At 33.7% G+C, this 20,498-nt stretch overlaps 3 protein-coding genes across 3 annotated transcripts; 2 read left to right on the plus strand and 1 right to left on the minus strand.

The window, feature by feature from the left end:
• The first annotated feature begins 506 nt into the window (after window positions 1–506).
• LOC112050469 (uncharacterized) lies at window positions 507–3,702 on the plus strand. The gene is made up of 3 exons (XM_024088740.2): window positions 507–667; window positions 1,473–1,599; window positions 2,816–3,702. Exons 1-3 carry the CDS (start codon window positions 574–576, stop codon window positions 2,937–2,939), a joined length of 345 nt encoding a protein of 114 aa, XP_023944508.2. The 5' UTR covers window positions 507–573; the 3' UTR covers window positions 2,940–3,702.
• A 266-nt stretch (window positions 3,703–3,968) lies between these two features.
• Window positions 3,969–8,046, plus strand: LOC112050466 (uncharacterized). Its single transcript, XM_024088738.2, has 3 exons — window positions 3,969–4,108; window positions 6,469–6,598; window positions 7,612–8,046. The coding sequence occupies exons 1-3, from the start codon at window positions 4,015–4,017 to the stop codon at window positions 7,733–7,735; spliced, it is 348 nt and encodes a 115-aa protein (XP_023944506.2). The 5' UTR covers window positions 3,969–4,014; the 3' UTR covers window positions 7,736–8,046.
• Window positions 8,047–8,138: 92 nt separating this feature from the next.
• On the minus strand, window positions 8,139–19,052 carry LOC112050467 (uncharacterized). The gene is made up of 3 exons (XM_024088739.2): window positions 18,893–19,052; window positions 10,830–10,950; window positions 8,139–9,834 (listed from the first exon to the last, which is right to left on the minus strand). Exons 1-3 carry the CDS (start codon window positions 18,984–18,986, stop codon window positions 9,711–9,713), a joined length of 339 nt encoding a protein of 112 aa, XP_023944507.1. The 5' UTR covers window positions 18,987–19,052; the 3' UTR covers window positions 8,139–9,710.
• Window positions 19,053–20,498: the final 1,446 nt, after the last annotated feature.

The following is a 20,498-nucleotide window of genomic DNA, read 5'->3' on the forward strand; positions in this document are numbered from 1 at the left end:
TAATTTAAAGAATCTCAGATTTTATAAGGTCATTTGATATTATCCTTTTCAAAATATTTTGATACTTACTCAGTCTTAATAATAATTAATATGGTTAATTTTCAATAGTTACTGAATATTACCTACAGAACAGATCTTATTATTCGTTAATACAATCTTATTGTATTTACGAATAATGTCTACCAATCTATCAAAGTGATATGGTTCAATAATAATAGACTTTTAATTGATGAACACCTAGGAAAATCCGAGAAAATTTAGTCTGAAAAAACCGAAACACACTCATGCAAACGAAGTCGCATGCATTCGTAAATTTTATCCATGCTTAGGACAATGATCTCTCTGATATTAAAAACGATTAACCATAATATTCCTAATAAAATACCTATATACAAAAAAGGGAAAAAATTACTCACTGATAATAATTGAAAACTAATTACAAAAAACCTAACTAAATTACCCAATACAATAAAAAACCCGTTGGAAGCATCCATAATATATAAAGCTGCTAGTAATAAAATACACCAGTAATATATTGACTATTGTCTGTGTTAGAGCTAATAAACGATCATCATGTTGAAATACGTGGTTTTTGCATTCGTTTTTTATAAAAGTGTGGAAGCATACGTCGGCATTATACCCATAGAGATAAAACCGGCAAAGTTTGGTAATTTTATTTTTATTATAAACTAGCTGATATTCGCGACTTCGCGTGAAGTTTATATAGTTTATAGAAAAATTATTGGATATGTCGTCTATATTTTGACGTAAATCCTGATAAAAGTAGCCCATATGTTGAGAAGTTAAGAACCTCGTCTATCTTCCAATAAAATAATCCGACGTTTCAGAAATTATCCCGGACAAAACGATAGACAAACGAAAAATTTTAATAATTTTGTGGGTATTGTGTATCTTATGTATTATGCACTTGACAAAACACGGTTATTTTGAAATCACTTATAGACAGTTCCGTTAAAACTAAAAATAACGATTATCATTTGGAGATACGTGTTTTTTGCATTGAATTGTTTACAAAAGTGTTGTAGCTTAAGTATGTACGTTTTCATAGTAACTATAGAGATAACCGGCCAAGTTTGGACAATTATTCTTAATATCAATAAATGATGGTTTAGCCAAACTTTAGGGGTTAGACCAGATTAGTTATTTTTATTAAAAATGTAAAAGAGACTAATATATTTTTATTCTAGCTATAATTTATTGTCACTAACAGCATATTCCTACATAATCATTTAGGAATATTCTAAAACAAGGCTTTCCTGTAAAAAACATAACAGGCAACTTCAGAACGGAAATTACCAAAAAGCTAACAATTTAGGGACTGATGAAAAATAGCTTTTGTTACAATACAACTTCCTAGAAATACCTTTCTTATCTACCTATCTGTTCAGCTTTATACTACATTGTTAACATTGTAGTTTTTTATATAAAACATTTGAATATTTCCATTTCAGCTGATCAAGAAGGATGCTACTTTTCAAAATTTGATCGCGTCCTTCAAGAGGGTGTTCCTTTTACACCGATAGATGGATCTTGTGAAAAGTACACTTGCCAGAAGTCTGAAGAGATCTTTATAGAGGGGTACGTTTAACCTTTTATATCTCACTAGCTGACGCCGCGCGGTTTCACCCGCGTGATTCCCGTTTCCGTTGGAATACGGAAATAATATATAGCCTATAGCTTTCCTCAATAAATGGGCTATCTAACACTGAGAGAATTTTTCAAATCGGACCAGTAGTTACTGAGATTAGCGCGTTCAATCAAACAAACAAACAAACTCTTCAGCTTTATAATATTAGTATAGATGCGTGTTTTCACGGGAGTAGAAACTATGGTGTCCCGTAAAAAATACGACATACTTTACAAAGTGACATACTTTACTAGCTGACATAAAGGACTACAAAAATAACGCAATATATGTTAGCCTTCTAACAAAATTTTATAATTCTATAAACTTATTCAATGTAAACTATTTTGTTATTCAAGTGACAGGAACAAATAATAATAAGTAAGGGTTACTTATAATTATTTGTTACTTATTATTATTTGGAACGAAAATAGCAATTATGAGTGTGTTTGTCGTCTTTGGAATCCTAAATGAACATTTTTAAGCTAGATGTACAACTTTGCCTAGTACATTTTTTTTAATATTCCCGTTAAAAGTACATACAAGTATTAGTCCCGTTTTTAAAAAAACTTACTTAGTAGTAGAAAAAATTAAACTTTAATTTTTTTTTATTATTTTACAAGTTTGATCTTATCTCAATCATTACTTGAAACAACTATTCAAAAATAATTCCCAAGAATAAAATCAATGCTTGTAAATTTTTAGCACATGGTATGACTGACATGTATGACCCAAGAATAAAATCAATGCTTGTAAATTTTTAGCACATGGTACGACTGACATGACAAGACTGTATTTTGTACAAAAATCAATTTAACTTAAAAACCGTAAAATTTTAGCTTACATATATTGTATTATTTTAATAGGCCTTGATGTCAGCTATTATCCTGTAGAGTACACCCTGTATATAGCTGGTTAGAAAAATTCGATAGTTTCCTTTAATTATCTAAGGCAGGTTTTCACCCCGAAGCGGAGATAATGAGCAAACCTACCTTTCGATGCTGCAGACTCGCCTAGCCAGACCATTTTTATATGTTTAATTTTTTTTAAGATATTTGTTAAATATTAAGATTTTAAGTGCTAATTTTTGTTAAAGTCAAGTGTGCCCCCTTTACCAGCTAAACGGCTTGTTATGGGATACGTGAATAAAATTTATTCAAATAATTTCAGATGTTCCCCAAGAGCAATATCAGACAATTGCGAAAATATTCCTGCAGATGTTACAAAAGCATTTCCCGATTGCTGTGGGAAGGTCCGCTGCACTCTTTCCGATGGACAAGTCATTGAAGTTTAACAATATAGATAGTCAGATCACACTGCTGATTCTACAAGTCTACATGCACCTATATTCGTTAACTTAGTCACTATCAGGCAATAAAAGCTAACGAATTTGTTTAACATGTAATAATTTTTCCATAGAAAGTGTGGTACAAGTATTTTTGTATCAATCTATCTTTAGTGGTTTTAAAAAGTTCTTCATAGAACACCTATAGAAAAAGAATTCATTATTATATAATGATTTATTTATTTTGCTATCATCCGCGAAAAGTCGACGAACCCATGCGACAACGTCACCCAGGTCCGACAAAATACTCTCTACGTACGTTTCACCCCGAAACCGGAGCATCCTCAGGAGATGTTGACTCTACAACGTGCGTAGAGAGTATTTTGTCGGACCTGGGTGACGTTGTCGCATGGGTTCGTCGACTTTTCAAGGATGATAGCAAAATAAATAAATCATTATATAATCATGATGAACTTCCGCAAAGTAACGCCTGCTTCTATCCAATATTTAAAAGAATTCATTGTTATGTAAAACTTTTTACTCGTTGTCATAAATTCTTGGTTCTTTATATCTAGGAAAGACTCCAAATTCAAATGATTGCAAATAAATAATTACAAAATATTTGAATTTAAACCATTAGTAAATATGTTTAATGAATTCAAATCGTAGATATAGTGTATGAAATTTGCTTTACCTATTTATAATTTTAACCAGATTTGCCTAGAACCCTAGTTTGTAATCTCAACCAAGTGAAATAAATTATTTTATTTAAGGTGTTTGTTTTTCATTTAAAAAAACATCCAATCTCTACACATTAACGACCGAATTTTGAAAAAAAACCCGTTATAAAATAATGAAATTGAGGACAAGGCGAGTATGGCTTAGCGTCGTAGATACGCAAAAATTGTAATTCCATTTCAAACCATATTTTATCATTCTGTAAACGGGAATATACTAATAGATAGATGAGCCATCTTTAAGTTATTAAACAAACATTTGCTATCTATAAATAAGCAGCTGTAATAAATATACACCAGTATTTTTGTGACCGTTGTCTGTGTTAGAACTAGTACCAACGATCATCATGTTGAGATACGTGTTGTTTGCATTGGTTGTTTACAAAAGTGTTGAAGCATATATTGGTATAATACCTGAAGAGGAAAAACCGGCTAAGTTTGGTATTTACATTATCAATAATAACTAGTGGTTCGACTTGAGTTAGCAGCGATAATTATTTTTCATTTTTAACCGATTTCAAAAAAAGGAGGCGGTATCTTAATTCGACCGTATATATTTTTTTTTATCATCAATATTCATTTTCATTAATTACCAACCCATATTCTCTCTCGAGCTCGAGTCTCCTCTCAGAATGAGAGGGGTTAGCCCAATAGTCCACCACGCTGGCCCAATGCGGATTGGTAGACTTCACACAAGCAGAGAATTAAGAATATTCTCTGGTATGCAGGTTTTCTCACCATGTTTTCCTTCACCATTTGCGACACGTGATACTTAATTTCAATATTCACACAAAATATCAATGATTTAAAAATAACTGTTTTTTCTCAAGTGTTTACTCGTATAAGTAGTAATTTACATGATACCAAACCGCAAAGAAGCTTTTTTTTTATTTTGTCTGTCTGTCTGTCTTTTTGTCCGGGCAAATCTTTGGTATTGATTTTCTCTCTTTCTTTCTTTCACTGGAAGGTAGCGGAGGTTATTGAGCAACAAAAATACTACTTTTTAACTTGAAATTCTGAATTTCACGCTTACGATGTTGTAGGAGTCCGCTAGTCTACTCTAATATTATAAAACTGAAGAGTTTGTTTGTTTTAACGCGCTAATTTCAAGAATTACCTGTCCGCTTTGAAAAATTCTTTCAGTATTAGATAGCCCATTTATTGAGGAAGGCTATAGGCTGTATTTTATCCCTGTATTCTTACGGGAACGGGAACTACGCAAGTGAAACCGCGCGGCGTCAGCTTGTTAATAAATAAAATGAAAGATTACATAATCATTAATCGACTTCCAAAAATTAAGAGGTTCTACGTTGGGCTGAATGCATGTTTTTTATGTATGTCTAGCGATAATTCCATCGCGTATTATCTATTATTTATTTAAACCAGATCCTTATACCAGATACATTATATTATCATATACCACCATAATATACTTTTATAGGACCCGGGAATAGTGTAGCTTTCCAAATTCCAACGGTGAATTTTTTTTTCAAATCGGCTCAGTAGTTTCGGAGCCTATTCAATGCAAACAAACAATCAAATCTTTTCTCTTTATAATATTAGTATACATTTTAATAATGTCTTTTTTATGATATATTTATATGACTTTTTATTATGTACCTATTCTTTACTGAAACTGTACTGAAGGCAGGGTACTCATCTCCTACCTCATCTAAATTGCTGAATTTGACGGCCTTCGTAGCGCAGTGGTATGCGCGGTGGATTTACAAAACAGAGGTCTTGGGTTCCCCGGCTGGGCTGATTGAGATTTTTTTAATTGGTCCAGGTGTGGCTGGTGGGAGGGTTCGGCCGCGGCTAGATATCACCCTACAAGCAAAGACATACCGCCAAGCGATGTAGCGTTTCGGTACGATGTCGTGTAGAAACCGAAATGGGGTGTGGATTTTCATCCTCCTCCTAAAAAAGTTAGCCCAAATCCATCTTAGACTGCATCATCACTTATCATCAAGTGAGATTGTAGTCAAGGGCTAACTTGTAAAAAATAAAAATACCTAAAAAAAGGCAGCTCCTGTTTTTGCAATCTTTTGACTTCCAAAATAGGATGCAAGCGATTTCATAGTAGTTTTAGTAGATTTAGTGGCTGCTTCTGAGCTCTGCGTTATCGAATCAGAAATGGGGAGATCCGCAGAAGAACTAAAGTCACCGACATAGATCAACGAGTTGCGAAGCTGAAATGGCAATGGGCGGGGCACATAGTAGCACATAGTTAAATAAAATAGTTCGAGGAGTCGATGGAAGCTTGGGTCCCAAAGTGGCGACCTAGTAAGCGCAGTGTTGGTCGACCCCCCACCAGGTGAATTGACGACATCAAGCGAGTCGCAGGGATTCGTTGGATGCAGGTGGCTCAGGTTCGTGATGTTTGGAAGTCCCTACAAAAGGCCTATGTCCTGCAGTGGACGTCCATCGGATATGATGATGATGATGAGCTAGGAAGTCCCTCATACTGAGATGCGTAAATAAATTATCCAGCGTCAAAATAAAATATTTACTATAAGTAACATCATCTATTCCACCAAAACAAATATTTTAAATTACGATTTCTGGTCACAGAAGTTTTTTAAGAGCGAATAAAATAAACATATAAGCTTTCGATTTATCGCCATCTATGTTAAATTGCTTAGACTACATAGTATGCAAATCTTGAAGGCGAACCATAACAAACCATACGAGGAAATACTGGCTCAGCTTCTGTTTTTTGTTATTATATGTACCTTTTATCTAAATAACTTGTATATTTACAGTAAGCTAAATAAAATAATTTACCTAATGTTTTTTTCCAGCTGATCAAGAAGGGTGCTACTTTTCAAAATTTGATCGCGTCCTTCCAGTAGGAGTTCCTTACACTCCGATAGATGGCAGCACTTGTGTTAAGTACACTTGCCAGGAATCTAAAATAATAACTGAAGAAGGGTACGTTTAATCTTTGTATATCTTCTTACTAACGCTCCTGGTCCATAAAAGTGAACATTAAAATTACAGCAAGAATAAAAAAAAACATGTAGCATTTTTTAACTATTGTCAGCATTATTTTAGAGATCCACTTCAAAGGCCATACCCTGCGGCCTTATTATGTATCTCAGTGTACCATTCAAACGATGATTTTTGTCGTATTTTCGTTTTTGTGATCATCTAATATAGTCATTTCTATGAAATCACGTTGAATATGTCATTTTACATCAAGTGGCAATGATGTTTTGATTTTACAATCGTTTATCATGAATATTTCAACAAAATTACATAAACATCAGTTTTTCGTTAAAATAACGTTACTACCTGCTACTACCACTACTAGACTAATGTTACTTTACGGAAAATGACGTATACTGCGTCATTTCGTTGAAAACACAATGTTAGATGATTGCAAAAAAGAAAATACGATGAAAAACGATGTAGTGACTGATTACTTGAATGGTACACCGAGTTACATAATAACCCTGCAGGTGGAGATATGGAACTTAGACTCACCATGCTGCTCCGTTAAGAGTGATAATAAACCCTTAAATGATCATTATCAGATGTTAAAGATAATGCCTGTTAGACTTACCGATTTACGGGACTATAACTCCAAGTTGAGTTTTTACTGAAAATTTCACAGAACAAAGATAAACTATTGAGCTTTTAGTATGAAGTACTGATAGTCCATTCATAGTCCGACATAGGACTCAAACCTAATGGCCTTGTGATCCGATACCACATCTGCTATCCTGGACTAACGAGATTATATAAAGAGGTATTTGTGGTGATCTAGAGGGTAATCTCTGAATCTACTAAACCGATTTTGAAAAGTATTTCACCATTAATAAGCCACGTTATTTGGGAGTGTCATATTTTATCTAAGTTTTCTTACGGGAACATGAATTACGTGGGTGAAACCGCTATTAATAAATAAATTTATTTTTAAAATTAAGTAATAAAAATTTCAGATGTGGCGCAAAAAGAATTTCCACAAATTGCGAACATGGTCCTGCCGACTACACTAAACCATTTCCCGATTGTTGTGAAAAGGTTCGCTGCACTCTGCCCGATGGACGAATCGTTGAAGCTTAGAAAATCATCCGAGTAAAATGCTGACCAATTCACTAACTTTGTCGTTCATATTAGCTGCCTAATATAATTCAAAACTAATTAAAAAAATAATAATTAAATAAAAAAACACCTCATTTTACGTAATCCGTAAAGCTTGATTGCTAATAAAAATCACAATCTCATCATACAGTAGGTAAATGATGTTTCTCAGTTGGTTTGAAGTTAATGACCAAATTAGTGAATAGGCCAGCTGATCGTATATAATTTTTGGTATTTCTTTTTCAATCATAACATTTACGGCATTTGGCATTAATAAAGAAACGTATATTAGATATTTTTATTATTTTTTCGATTGCTTTAAATAAGGTTTTTGTCTTGAGAAAATTACCGAAGTGTTCTAGAAATAGAGAAAAAAGAAACAAAATACAAAGAGAAACTAATTTAATTAAATAAATAATAACAATTTGGCGGCAAGATAGCTTCTCGAGTCAGAGTAATGGAAAGACAACCCTCACATTATAAGAACTTTTTATAAAACATCCATAGTAATTTGTTAAATATAATAATGTATATTAATCATGAAAATCTAACAAAAGACAACTGTCAAACATAATAACGCAGAGTTTCAATTTCATAAGGAATATGCATAGCTTTTTATGTTTAATGTTTTTCTTTCATTATACAATCGATGTAAAACTATGATGTAACTGACATCACAAGAACATTAGTATTTGCAAAATAACCGACATATTTTAAGCATTCAACATTGTAACGAACACAAATTGAAGTCACAAATGTCCAAAAGACAATTTTCTTTTTTTCATTCTATGTCAAGTTAACCCTTGACTCATACATTTCTATTGGTTGCCAGAAACTACGGTTACTTTCCGAACGAACTAATAGCGAACGTTTGAATACCTGTACTGAATTTCCTGGGCATTTTACACATATTTTTTATTACTAAAAGTCATAATTTAGCAGAGTAAATGAAAAAAAACACATTCGGACCTTATGCATATTCCCTATTCATAAATGTAGCTACATTTAATTAAGTTAAATTTTATAAAAAGAGTTATAATTATGTAATTTTATAAACTTGTTATAAGTTATCTCTGAGTACACAGATTCAGCTTTAATATAGTAAAAGTTGTGCTTAACGCTTTGCAATTTAAGTTTTTACAATGCGAACATTATCTTTAACATTAGTTACAACTCTAACTCTAATAAAAGGAACTCTATCAATATCTAAGTCTTATATAAGCTCTAACGCTTTGTTAACATTTACACAATTACAATGTGGTTACAGAATGTACGTTTTTTTTTTTTTTTTTATTCTTTACAAGTTAGCCCTTGACTACAATCTCACCTGATGGTAAGTGATGATGCAGTCTAAGATGGAAGCGGGCTAACTTGTTAGGAGGAGGATGAAAATCCACACCCCTTTCGGTTTCTACACGGCATCGTACCGGAACGCTAAATCGCTTGGCGGTACGTCTTTGCCGGTAGGGTGGTAACTAGCCACGGCCGAAGCCTCCCACCAGCCAGACCTGGACAAATTAAGAAAATCTCAATCTGCCCAGCCGGGGATCGAACCCAGGACCTCCGTCTTGTAAATCCACCGCGCATACCACTGCGCCACGGAGGCCGTCAAACGTCAACGTGGTTCTGCTTAAGTAACATTATAAATGCCTAAATCTTACGACAATAAAAGATAATTATTTTAACAACCACTAGATGTTAAAGGTTTTGAAGGTATTGACTTGCTTATTTTAGTTTGGGTTAAATTAAAAAAAAATTATTACGTAGTCAATTACACTCTGCAATAAATTGCTAATTTCTGACGAACTCATACACTTTCTTGGCAAGATGTTGAGCAACGAATTTCCATCTTTTGTTGTATTGCCTTGGAGTAAGCATATCCCTCTGTCAACGGTTCCATTTTCAGTTTAAATGTCAACAACAACTCAGAGCTCCTACCTATATCTACTTATTGCTACTAAATCAAGTAATTATCGTGTTCACACTTGACGTCTGGACAGCAGTCTGGGTAAGGTCTACTGAGATCTGTCTCCGTGAGGAAGCAGTTATGCGATTCTTCGCTTACTTGCACTAATCCACATCTGAAATCAAATACAAAGAACAAATGAATAAAGGTCAAAACAATGTAGGTATATGATGCGATTATGCATCTTTAGGTTCTGGATATAGGTTCTTTCTTTCAGTAACTTTTAAAAAACTACATAGACTTGGAAATTAGTGGTGGTACATTCCAGAGCTTCAGAAAGCAAGGTAAGTTCGATCCCGGTCCTTATCATTAACATCTAATAATGATCGTTGCAAAGTCAAACATAATTGATACTCCAATCCGCATTGAAGGAGAGATAGAGAGATTCTCAGCACAGTTCAATTAAAAAGGAGATGTCCGAAATTGGGCCCACTTATCAGATAATGATCTTTACAAAGTCAAACATTATCGCTAAACCTTCCAATCCACATTGAAGGAGAGATAGAGCATTCTCAGCACAGTTCAGTTAAAAAGGAGATGTCCGATATTGGGTCAACTTTTCAGAATGATACAGAAATGAAAAAGGTACTACAAATCTTGTACGAGTATATTTAAGTAGATTACTCCATTATAGTCTAAGCCGAAATAACCTTAACTGCACCAATTTACATCATATCTTATTGATTTTTTTATTCAACGATCATCTAACATGATTATTCAACGGAATTACGTGAATACAAAATTTGCGTTAAAATAACGCAACTATCGGCTACTACCAAGACTATACTAATTTTACTTCGTAAAATGATGACAATTATGTCATTTCGTTGAAAACACAATGTTAGATGATTGCAAAACCGAAAATACGATGTAAAATTATGTAGTGACTGATTGCTTGAATTGAATGGTACACCGAGTTACATAATAACCATGCAGGTGAGATCATAGTCAAGGGCCATTGAATAAAAAAGTTAACTAATAAAAGTCTAAAGTCATAACCCTTTATTTGATTTTACTCTAGTAAACCGCATTCAAAAGCATTAAATAAAAAAAATATGACTTAAAAGTTATAACCTGTTGTAGTAGTCTAGTAAATAAAGGTGAACTTACGAGGCATATTCAATCCCATAACGCGAGCATTCTACCCGAAAGCAATGCCCAATTGGGGAGACCATGGTACCAAACGGTATGACGTCATTCAGCTCTTCGATGTAGCAACCCTGTTTGTGAGCTGAAACAACAAAAACCAATAAATAAATAAATATAAGGAGGAAGGTGTCCCGTAATTAATAGATTAAACGCTACAGGATATTTTTTATCCATTAATTACGGGACATCCTGTATATAAGGACAATAGACGCATCAGAATCTAGCCCCAAAGTAAGTATATAGGTACTGAGATAACTGCTTTAATACATAGACACTTAAATAAAATTATAAACATAAACATAGGAGAACATTCATGTTCATCACACAAATGTTTTTCATACATGGGAATTGAACCCACGGCAATGCAATAGGATAGGTGAGTACCCACTTCGCCATCAAGAATCTTTTCCATTGCCAAAAAAAAGTTGGAAGTAAATAAAAAACCATTAAATTAAAAACCAACTGGCGTTACTTCATTTTGTTTTTTTAATAATATTTTCCTTAGCAAAATTACTTTGCAAAAAAAATTAAACACATTTATTCACGATTGATGTAACCTTACAAGTTTTTAAACTTTATGATTTTCGTAGAATAAAAAAAAATCCGAAATCTATGTCACAATTAGTCATTGTTAAGAATTCCATTACTAGACGAATTTAGGAAGATTCCGTTATAGGCGAAAAATATAAATAGAAATCGTTTTAGCTAATAACTTTATTAAAATTCATATATTCTAATAATCTTCCATAATCGATAGCTTACTTATCGGAAATCCTATTAATTTATAGAAGGTGACTGGAATTAACTGGTTATTGTTTTAACTTGAAATAATTATTTATAAAAGCCGTGATAGCCTAGTAGATATGACCTCTGCCTCTGATTCCGGTGGACGTAGGTTTGAATCTGGTCAGAGGCATGCACCTCCAACTTTTCAGATAAGTGCATTTTAAGAAATTAAAAATCACGTGTCTCAAACGGTGAAGGAAAAACATCGTGTGGAAGCTTGCATACTTGAGAATTTCTTAATTCTCTGCGTATGTGAATTCTGCTAATCCACAATGGGCCAGCGTGGTATACTATAGGCCTAACCAGGCTTATTCTGAGAGGAGACTCTTGCTCAGCAGTGAACCGAATATAGATTACGCAAAAAATCGATTAACAATTACGCGTAGAAACAAATTTACTAGCAAACGCCCGCGACTACGTCCGCATGGAAACCCCTGAGAAAAGTCAACCTTAAAAGATCGTAAAATAAAATCTTGAAAAATATTTTTTTAGAGTACCTCTACATGTAAAGTGGGGATGATTTTTTACTCCTTTATTTTATAGTATAGATATATCATTGGATAGGTCTTTAAAATATGTGAGGGGTATTCTACCAACATTTTTCGATTTAGGGATCCGTTTGTAATATATGAAACTTTTAAGAGGAAATTTTTGTTAGAGTCAAGTGTCCTCACCCTCTACCGGCTAAATGCTTGTTTATGGATACGTGGAAAAATTCATGAAAGTAGGATACGTATATAATGAAATCACAAGGACTAATTAACAATTGCTATTTAAGAACTAATAGTCGACCAACTTAATTCTAATAAATAATAAACTAAACTAATAAATTTTCGAAATAGAAAATTGCATACTAATTCCGTTGTTAATTAAAAAGATAAAGTTGTCAGTATGATAACTCAGAATCAGTTAAAACTAAAAAGATGAGATTTGGTAGTGGTATGTATATTAATTACGTCTATAAAGTGGTAAAAAGAAAAAAATAGATAAAAAATATTTTTTGGGGTTCCTTCCGTTTCGTTATCGTCTATCTACACTGCGCGAGGCCCGACACGCACTTGGCCGGTTTCTCATTGATGTTCCGCTCCTATTGTTCGTAGCAAGAAATCTTATAGCCTTCCTCTATAAATTGACTACCTATCAAACACAAGAATAATTTTCCAGTTCCAGAGATTCAAAAAACTTTGGGGTTTTTTTAATACGTAAAACTAAATTTCAGGTGAATGTATAAATAACATTTGTGGTCCGAAAACAAACCGGACGTGATCCAAATTCCTTCGAACAACAAATTATCAAATATAAATGAATTCAATGTGTTTTTTTATGATCTCGATGAACTCGACAACAATGCAACGACCTTGCTGTCTCATCATCTAACGGGTTTTAAATGGTATTTATATTCCGTGTTTCACCAGTTGTTGTTTTAGGTCTAGTATGTTTCCTAAAACTGCCTTCTTAATAAATTGGTCGATTCTCTTTCTACAATCGCAAGCGCTTCGAAAATTAAATAATGTATGGGAATGACTGAATAAATAGGATCTGTCATTCCCATACATTTTATTAGTTTTCGAAGCGTTAGCGTCTACAGAAAGAAAAAAAATCGACGTGCTATATTATATGGCTACAGGCCCTGCTTTTTTACCTAACGTCTGATTGTGTTCGTTACTTAGTCAAACTCTTTTATCTAACGTCTGATTGTGTTCGTTAATTAGTCAAATTCTTTTATCTAACGCATGATTGTGTTCGTTAATTAGTCAAACTCTTTTATCTAACGTCTGATTGTGTTCGTTAATTAGTCAAACTCTTTTATCTAACGTCTGATTGTGTTCATTACTTAGTCAAACTTTTTTATCTAACATCTGATTGTGTTCGTTAATTAGTCAAACTCTTTTATCTAACGTCTGATTGTGTTCGTTAATTAGTCAAACTCTTTTATCTAACGTCTGATTGTGTTCGTTAATTAGTCAAACTCTTTTATCTAACGTCTGATTGTGTTCGTTAATTAGTCACCATTAGTTCCACCAACCCGCAATACGGCAGCATAGTGCCAAATCCCTTCACCGATAAAATATTCCTTAAACCAGATGACCCAGCTTTGCAATTACTCATTAAAATAGACTCATTATAATTAATGCTCACAAAAATATAAAATTTCGATGTTTAGGTAAATTATTTAGCTCAAATGTAAAATCCTTGAGAAAACAAAAACAAAGCAGCTATTTGTTTTATCAGTTAACCAGTTATCAATAATGGTTTGACCTCAGGGTTAAGGCGCTATCTCGTCGAATAAGAAATACAAAACACGACCTTGCGGTCTGTTTGCCTGACCTCGACCCACGGCAGAAGGATTTTGCAGATTTACAAACCGCAAATCAAAAATTTACGATGTTGCTTATTGACTACCTATTATAGTATTAGGTTGTCATTGAAAAGCTTAAAACTTGCGTGTACATACTAGAAATGAACTTCTCAAACCGTACTAAAACTAGCGGACGCCCGCGATTTCGTCCGCGTGGAATTCAGTTTTTCACAGATCCCGCGGGAACCATCGATTTTCCGGGATGAAGTGTAGCCTATGTGTTAATCCAGAGTAAAATCTATTTTAATTCCAAATATCAGGCAATCGCTTAAAAGAGGAACAAACACACTTACACACTTTCACACTTACACACAAACTTTCGCCTTTATAATTTTAGTAGGAAGTACGATAAAATCTTCTCTGGAAAATATTCATTTAAATACCCATCCAAATCGGGGTTACAATGCCGAAAATTCTTCTTTAAAGTTAGTTAAACCTATGTTTTCTGATGCTAAACATCTATCAGTCACAAAAACACGAAGAAGTATTATAGGTATAAATATGATATAACAATAAATAAATTAATAGATTCTCATAAATAAGACATTATAATAAAATCATTATGTAATAATGTAATCATTAACATAGAATTGTAGCCTAAATGAAATACTATGCAAATCTATCGGTTGTTTGTGTCTCCGTGGCGCCAAAACTGAGACGTTTTATTGTTTTTATAGAGTATTTTTTTTAAACAATTTGTCTTATTAATATTGTAATATATATTTACTAGTTGTTGCCTTCGAATATAGTTTTTCCCGTGGTGTTTCTCGCTTAAACTTATGGGTATTATTTATCTTGAAATTTTTAATTTTGTCAGTTAATTTATTAAAGAAGGTTTTCTTTGCCCCAGTAAAAGTCCAATTTCCATAAAAGTGAAAGATCTAAAACATTCCGATACACTACCGACCCGATATACAAAATTATAAGCTGTACTTCACATCTTTTGAAAGTAGTACTTATAAATTATAAAACGAATAACTCACGATATGAAAACCAAGAACCTGATTATTATTAGTACCTTTATCCTTCAGTTAACCCGCTAAGGGTGAAATGTCATGAAACCAATGCTTGTAAATACTGATAGGTTGTAAATGAAAAATATCCACTAATTGAACTTCTAAGACCCGAAAACCTACTTCATCTTAGCGTTCCGTTCTTCTGACTGTATAAACTACCTCCCTGAGTCCTGACAAATTTCAACTTTGTACGGTATCACCCCATTATCTTACATTACAGTGGAAATACGGGGATAAAATAAAGCCTGTTACTCCCTGATAATGTAGCTTTCTATTTGTGAAAGAATTTAATCCAGATCCAATAGTTTTTGAGTATATTCGTTACATACAAATACAAATTTTTCCTGTTTATAATATTAGTGTAGATAAAGATAAACAGTAGGTACGGACAAATCTTTTTATATGTATATATTCGTTGTGTATGGGCGATTATCGTAGAAAACATACTCGTTGTTTTAAATCACGCCGGCGCCTTGTGGGCGATGTCTCGCGCTTAACAAGTATAATTGGGATGATTGAGATACCGTGCCGGCGCCATCCTTCTTAATCATTTAGAATAATGGTATTACTTTATTTTTCAATCACCATTATCAACATACGTCGTGATAGCCCAGTGGATACGACCTCTGCCTCCAATTCCGGAGTATGTGGATTCCGATCCAACCTCACCTCCAACTTCCCAATTGTGTGCATTTTAGGAAGTTAAATATCACGTGTCTCAAACGGTGAAGTAAAAACATCCTGAGGAAACCTGCATACCAGAGAGTTTTCTGAATTATCTACGTGTGTGGAGTCTGCCAATCCGCATTTGGCTAGCGTAGTGGAATAAGCCCTAACCCCTTTCATACTGAGAGGAGACTCGTGTTCATCAGTGAGCTGAATATGGTTCGTTGATGATGATCAGATATTTAACGATGTCCGGGACCAACAGCTCGAAGCAGCGCGGTGGATACAAGCTCCATATCTGTTGATGAGCTTTTGACCTTTTTACGAGTATAGTCGAAGTTTATTGTTTTGAATAAGATATCACACTAATTAGGACACAGACTAATTAAAACTCACAAAGTTTTTAAATTGTTGCTATTTGACTTGCTGAGACTTTAATCGTACCTATAATTTTTTCTCAATTTTTTCTCGTAAATTGACAAACAATAATATAAAAACGAACTATTCAAATAATTTTTTTGATAAATTGCGAGATAAATGCAATGCCATCAAAAACAATACTTGTAAAAAAACCAAGTCTCGCAATTCAGTTCTTCTACCGTAAAAAGTTGTGAGATCTATGTAATACCAAGTCGGTTATTTTATTCAGTCTCTACATAAATAATCTTCTGTCTTAAGATATTACGTAGTTTGCTAATCTACGAGTAACAACATCTTATAGAGACCATATCAATGTTAAGAATCTTTATTTTTTTTATAAAGTAGATTAACTTAGCCATCGCATCAAAACACAATGTATCTCGCAAGTAATACATAATATTATATTCAATAGATATAATTGCTTAGAGCGATTGCCAAGTCAATCTATTTTATAAAAAAATAAAGATTCTTAACATTAATAAATGCGAGCATTTCATGTTTATCATAACTATCAGCTTTTTTAAGGGAAAGAGAACATGGAGCTTATCCCAACACACTGCTCTAATGCGGCTTGGCGAGATTACGGTGGGCGTCCAAGGATACGATTCATACGTATCGGACGCATGGCATCAAACGGATTTTTAATTTTGCAGTAGATAAAATCCGTTCGATGCGGATCTGTGGACTGCCATTAACTTAAATTTTATTTATATTTTTTTAAGTTCAAGATTTCTTTAATACTACCACATGAATCGTTTGATCGTTGTCTTTCTAATCATCAATTAATAGACAAAAGGTCACCACTTAATAAAATGATATTAATACTTGATAAATAAATATAATTCATGATTAAAGTACCGGTCATATGCCGGATATAATACAGCTTCTAAATAGGAAGTGTTTAAATAAATAAATACTAGTAACTTGGAATATATTTACAAGTACGGTTGATATTCTATTTGAGTGTAATAAGATTAAAGAAGAAAAATTATAGGTCAGATTTAAGAGCCGTGACAGCTCAATGGATATGACCTCTGCCTTCGATTCAGGAGGGCGTAGGTTCGAATGCGGCCCGGGGCATGCACCTCCAACTTTTCAGTTATGTGCATTTTAAGAAATTTAATATCTCGTGTCTCAAACGGTGAAGGAAAACATCGTTAGTAAACCTGCACATCAGAGAATTTTCTTAATTCTCAGCGTGTGTAAAGTCTGCCAATCCAGCATTGGGCCAGCGTGGTGGACTATTGGCCTAACCCTTCTTATCCTGAGAGGAGACTCGAGCTTAGCATTGAGCCAAATATGGGTTGATAATAAGATTTAAGTATTTGCAAAATATATTTTTTTGATAGTGATTTATGTACTTTAGCTTGGCAAATTCGTTCGTAATACTCCAGCTGGTCCGTACGGGTCGGGGGACAATTAGCGATGAATGATAAACCCACGCCTAATGTACCTCACTTTCCCACACGCACGATTTCTCACCCGCGCTGTCTTTCCCCCGTCGCCCGCATATCATGGGTGTGTCATCAACGAACTTGCCAGACTATAGCATTGGAATACTCAGACATTAACTACAATAATGAAGTGTCTTAATTCAAACGGTGAAGAAAAAAACATCGTGAGGAAACCTGCAACCTGAGCATTTCCTTAATTCTCTAGGTGTGTTAAGTCTGCGAATCCGCATTGGGCCAGCCTGGTGAACTATTGGCCTAACCCCACTCAGAAGGAGAGGGGTTAGTCCTATAATTCACCAGGCAACCAGTGAGTTAAATGTGGATTGATATTAATGATGTTGAACTACATACAAACAAATCCCCACCTGTGATGTTGACAATGGGTGCCGGGCTTTAATAAATCACTCATCAAAACAACAAGAGCCTACAATAGTCAGATATACCACATTTTACCATACTATATATACTAATATCTGTATCTTGTATACATATATCTGTGTTTGTAAATTTATTTTTTGTCTGTAAGTCTATCTGTTCGTATTTTTGTTGACCGGGCATCAGTATCATGAAACTTAGCATGATTTGAGACTGTAATCCGATAAGGGTTATAGGATACTTTTTGTCACAAAAATTAAATCAGAAAAGGGTTGATCAGTGGTTGAAAGTTTGTGTGGAAAGTCCTTCATTTTTCAAGTCACATTTATAAATATTGGTATGTGTATGTATGATGTAAAATGATCAGTGAACTATTTATTATATATAAAACATGCGAAAACATAAATAAAAGAGGATGAAGTAGGGGTTGAAAGTTTACACCGATTTTCAGGCGGACGAAGTCACGGGCGGGTTCTAGTAGTTAAACGCTGAAGTAGTTTGACAATTATTTTTCAATTACAGTTTCAAGGGTCCTCTACAGAATGGAGTATTCTACGGAATATCATAAGGAATCATCTTTCGAATTACCAACCTTTCGCAAGAGCTTCAACTTTAACTACATTTTTATATACATTAACACTCAATACAATACATTCAGAGCTTCCTGAATATCTTTAACGGTATTTTTCAAAGGATAGTAGCAAAGCTAATTCCTCTGGGGACTAAATATAAAAAATGTGCTTTATACTTGGGTCTAGACCCCTAAAATCTTCTACCTGCCAAAGCTTACCATACGACTAGGATAGAAGCATAAGGTGACAAACTTTTGACTTTCATAAAATATGTCTAGCTTCCGCAAGCTTAATCCATCATCAATTATTTGTGGGGAATAGGAAAATAGAACTTCCGCAAAATAACGCCTATTTCTATTCAATATTAAAAACATACCATGCTCCTTAGGCTTCACAGGAAGGCCTCCCTGCCACACGGCTCCTGAAGCGAGGCCCATCGCCGCCATAATACACAATATCCTCGACACCATTTCCAAAAATTCTCGACAAAGTCTCTCCGCAATACGCAACAAGACTGACCACTGGCTTATCGGACAACTTGGTTTTATTCAAACTCGGCAGCCCACAGACTGACGACAATGTTTTCGCTGCCATCTTTTTTTTTGTTCTTATCTATTCACTGTTAATCTCAAACGAGAATATTTTACATTCGTAAACAATGCTAAATTAATTCGAACTTTGAATAACAGTGACATAAAACAGATTATGTAAGCCCATAATTGTGACATTTATTTGTTAAATTATTAATAAATTATTCATTTTTTGCTTAGTTATAATACCTTTAAGTAGGCATTTAGGCATTTTATAACTGTATTTTTAAGTTATTTCCTTTTTGGGCTCATATGTATTATTAATCCTTAAAATATAAAAATGATAATTTTGGTAATCATTTATTTTGTTTCTATATTACGTTAAGGAAGGTATTTTAATTTATTCATTATTATAACAAATTTTATAATAATAACGAACTTATTGTGTCTTGTCTTCCAATAAATAATATTCTCAAACTGGATTTTATAATGCCTATTAGCAATCAATTATAAGTTTTGATTTATAATATTTAATTTACATAGTTATTAGAGTAAAAATCGTTTTTGCATATAAATTTTGTTATCGATATACGATTAACACGTTTGTTATAGTATTGGGTTGATATTTAGAACTTATTTTTAGAACTTTATAATTTATTTTTGATCTTCATTTTAGTTTAATCTATACTTGTATATGTCTAACTTTATTATCGGAACATCTTCAAACATTCAACTAAAGGTAACAATATAAAACCTTGAGCAACTGTCCGCCCCCACACACTTGAAAAGTATCAGATGAGAATCTTAAGGAGTGGCATTTACATATTTACCATAGCTAACATAAGAACATAGTTTAATGAAACTTATAGTTATTGTAATGGCAATATTATTTTTAAAATGTAATTCTGTTGGTTTTGCTTGTTTATCAACGTGAATTATATGTTAACATAAGATCTACCTACAAGCGAAAAATAGCAGCACGGACGTATTCCTTAAGACATTCACTGCGCCTAACATGTGCGCGTGTGTGTAACAACGCGCTAATCTCAGGAATTACTGATCCGAATTGAAAAACTCTTTCAGTGTTAGACAGCCTATTTATCGAGGAAGGTTATAAAGGCTATACATTATCTCCCCGTATTCTTACGGGAACGGGAACCACGCAGGCAGGAGGTATTCCCTTTGCGTAATTCTAAACAGCTGTTAAACAGTCGCAGCCCGGAGTTGCAAAGTGGATTGTATTTTAACCCTGTGCCTTAGAGTGTTGTAGTAGTTGTTATAGATCGGGTATTGATACTAATATAAAACTAGATTCAAATATTAAAAATCCATAAAATGCGATTATTTCATAATCTATCTAGAGCCGATAATCGCTTAGAGAGTCCGTTCAAAATCGCACTGTCCGCGGGCAGCCTAACGAAGGCCGCGTCGATGGAATGTGCGCTCATGGGA

Source organism: Bicyclus anynana, chromosome 16, assembly GCF_947172395.1.
Source record: "Bicyclus anynana chromosome 16, ilBicAnyn1.1, whole genome shotgun sequence".
In the NCBI taxonomy this organism is placed as follows: Eukaryota; Metazoa; Arthropoda; class Insecta; order Lepidoptera; family Nymphalidae; genus Bicyclus; species Bicyclus anynana.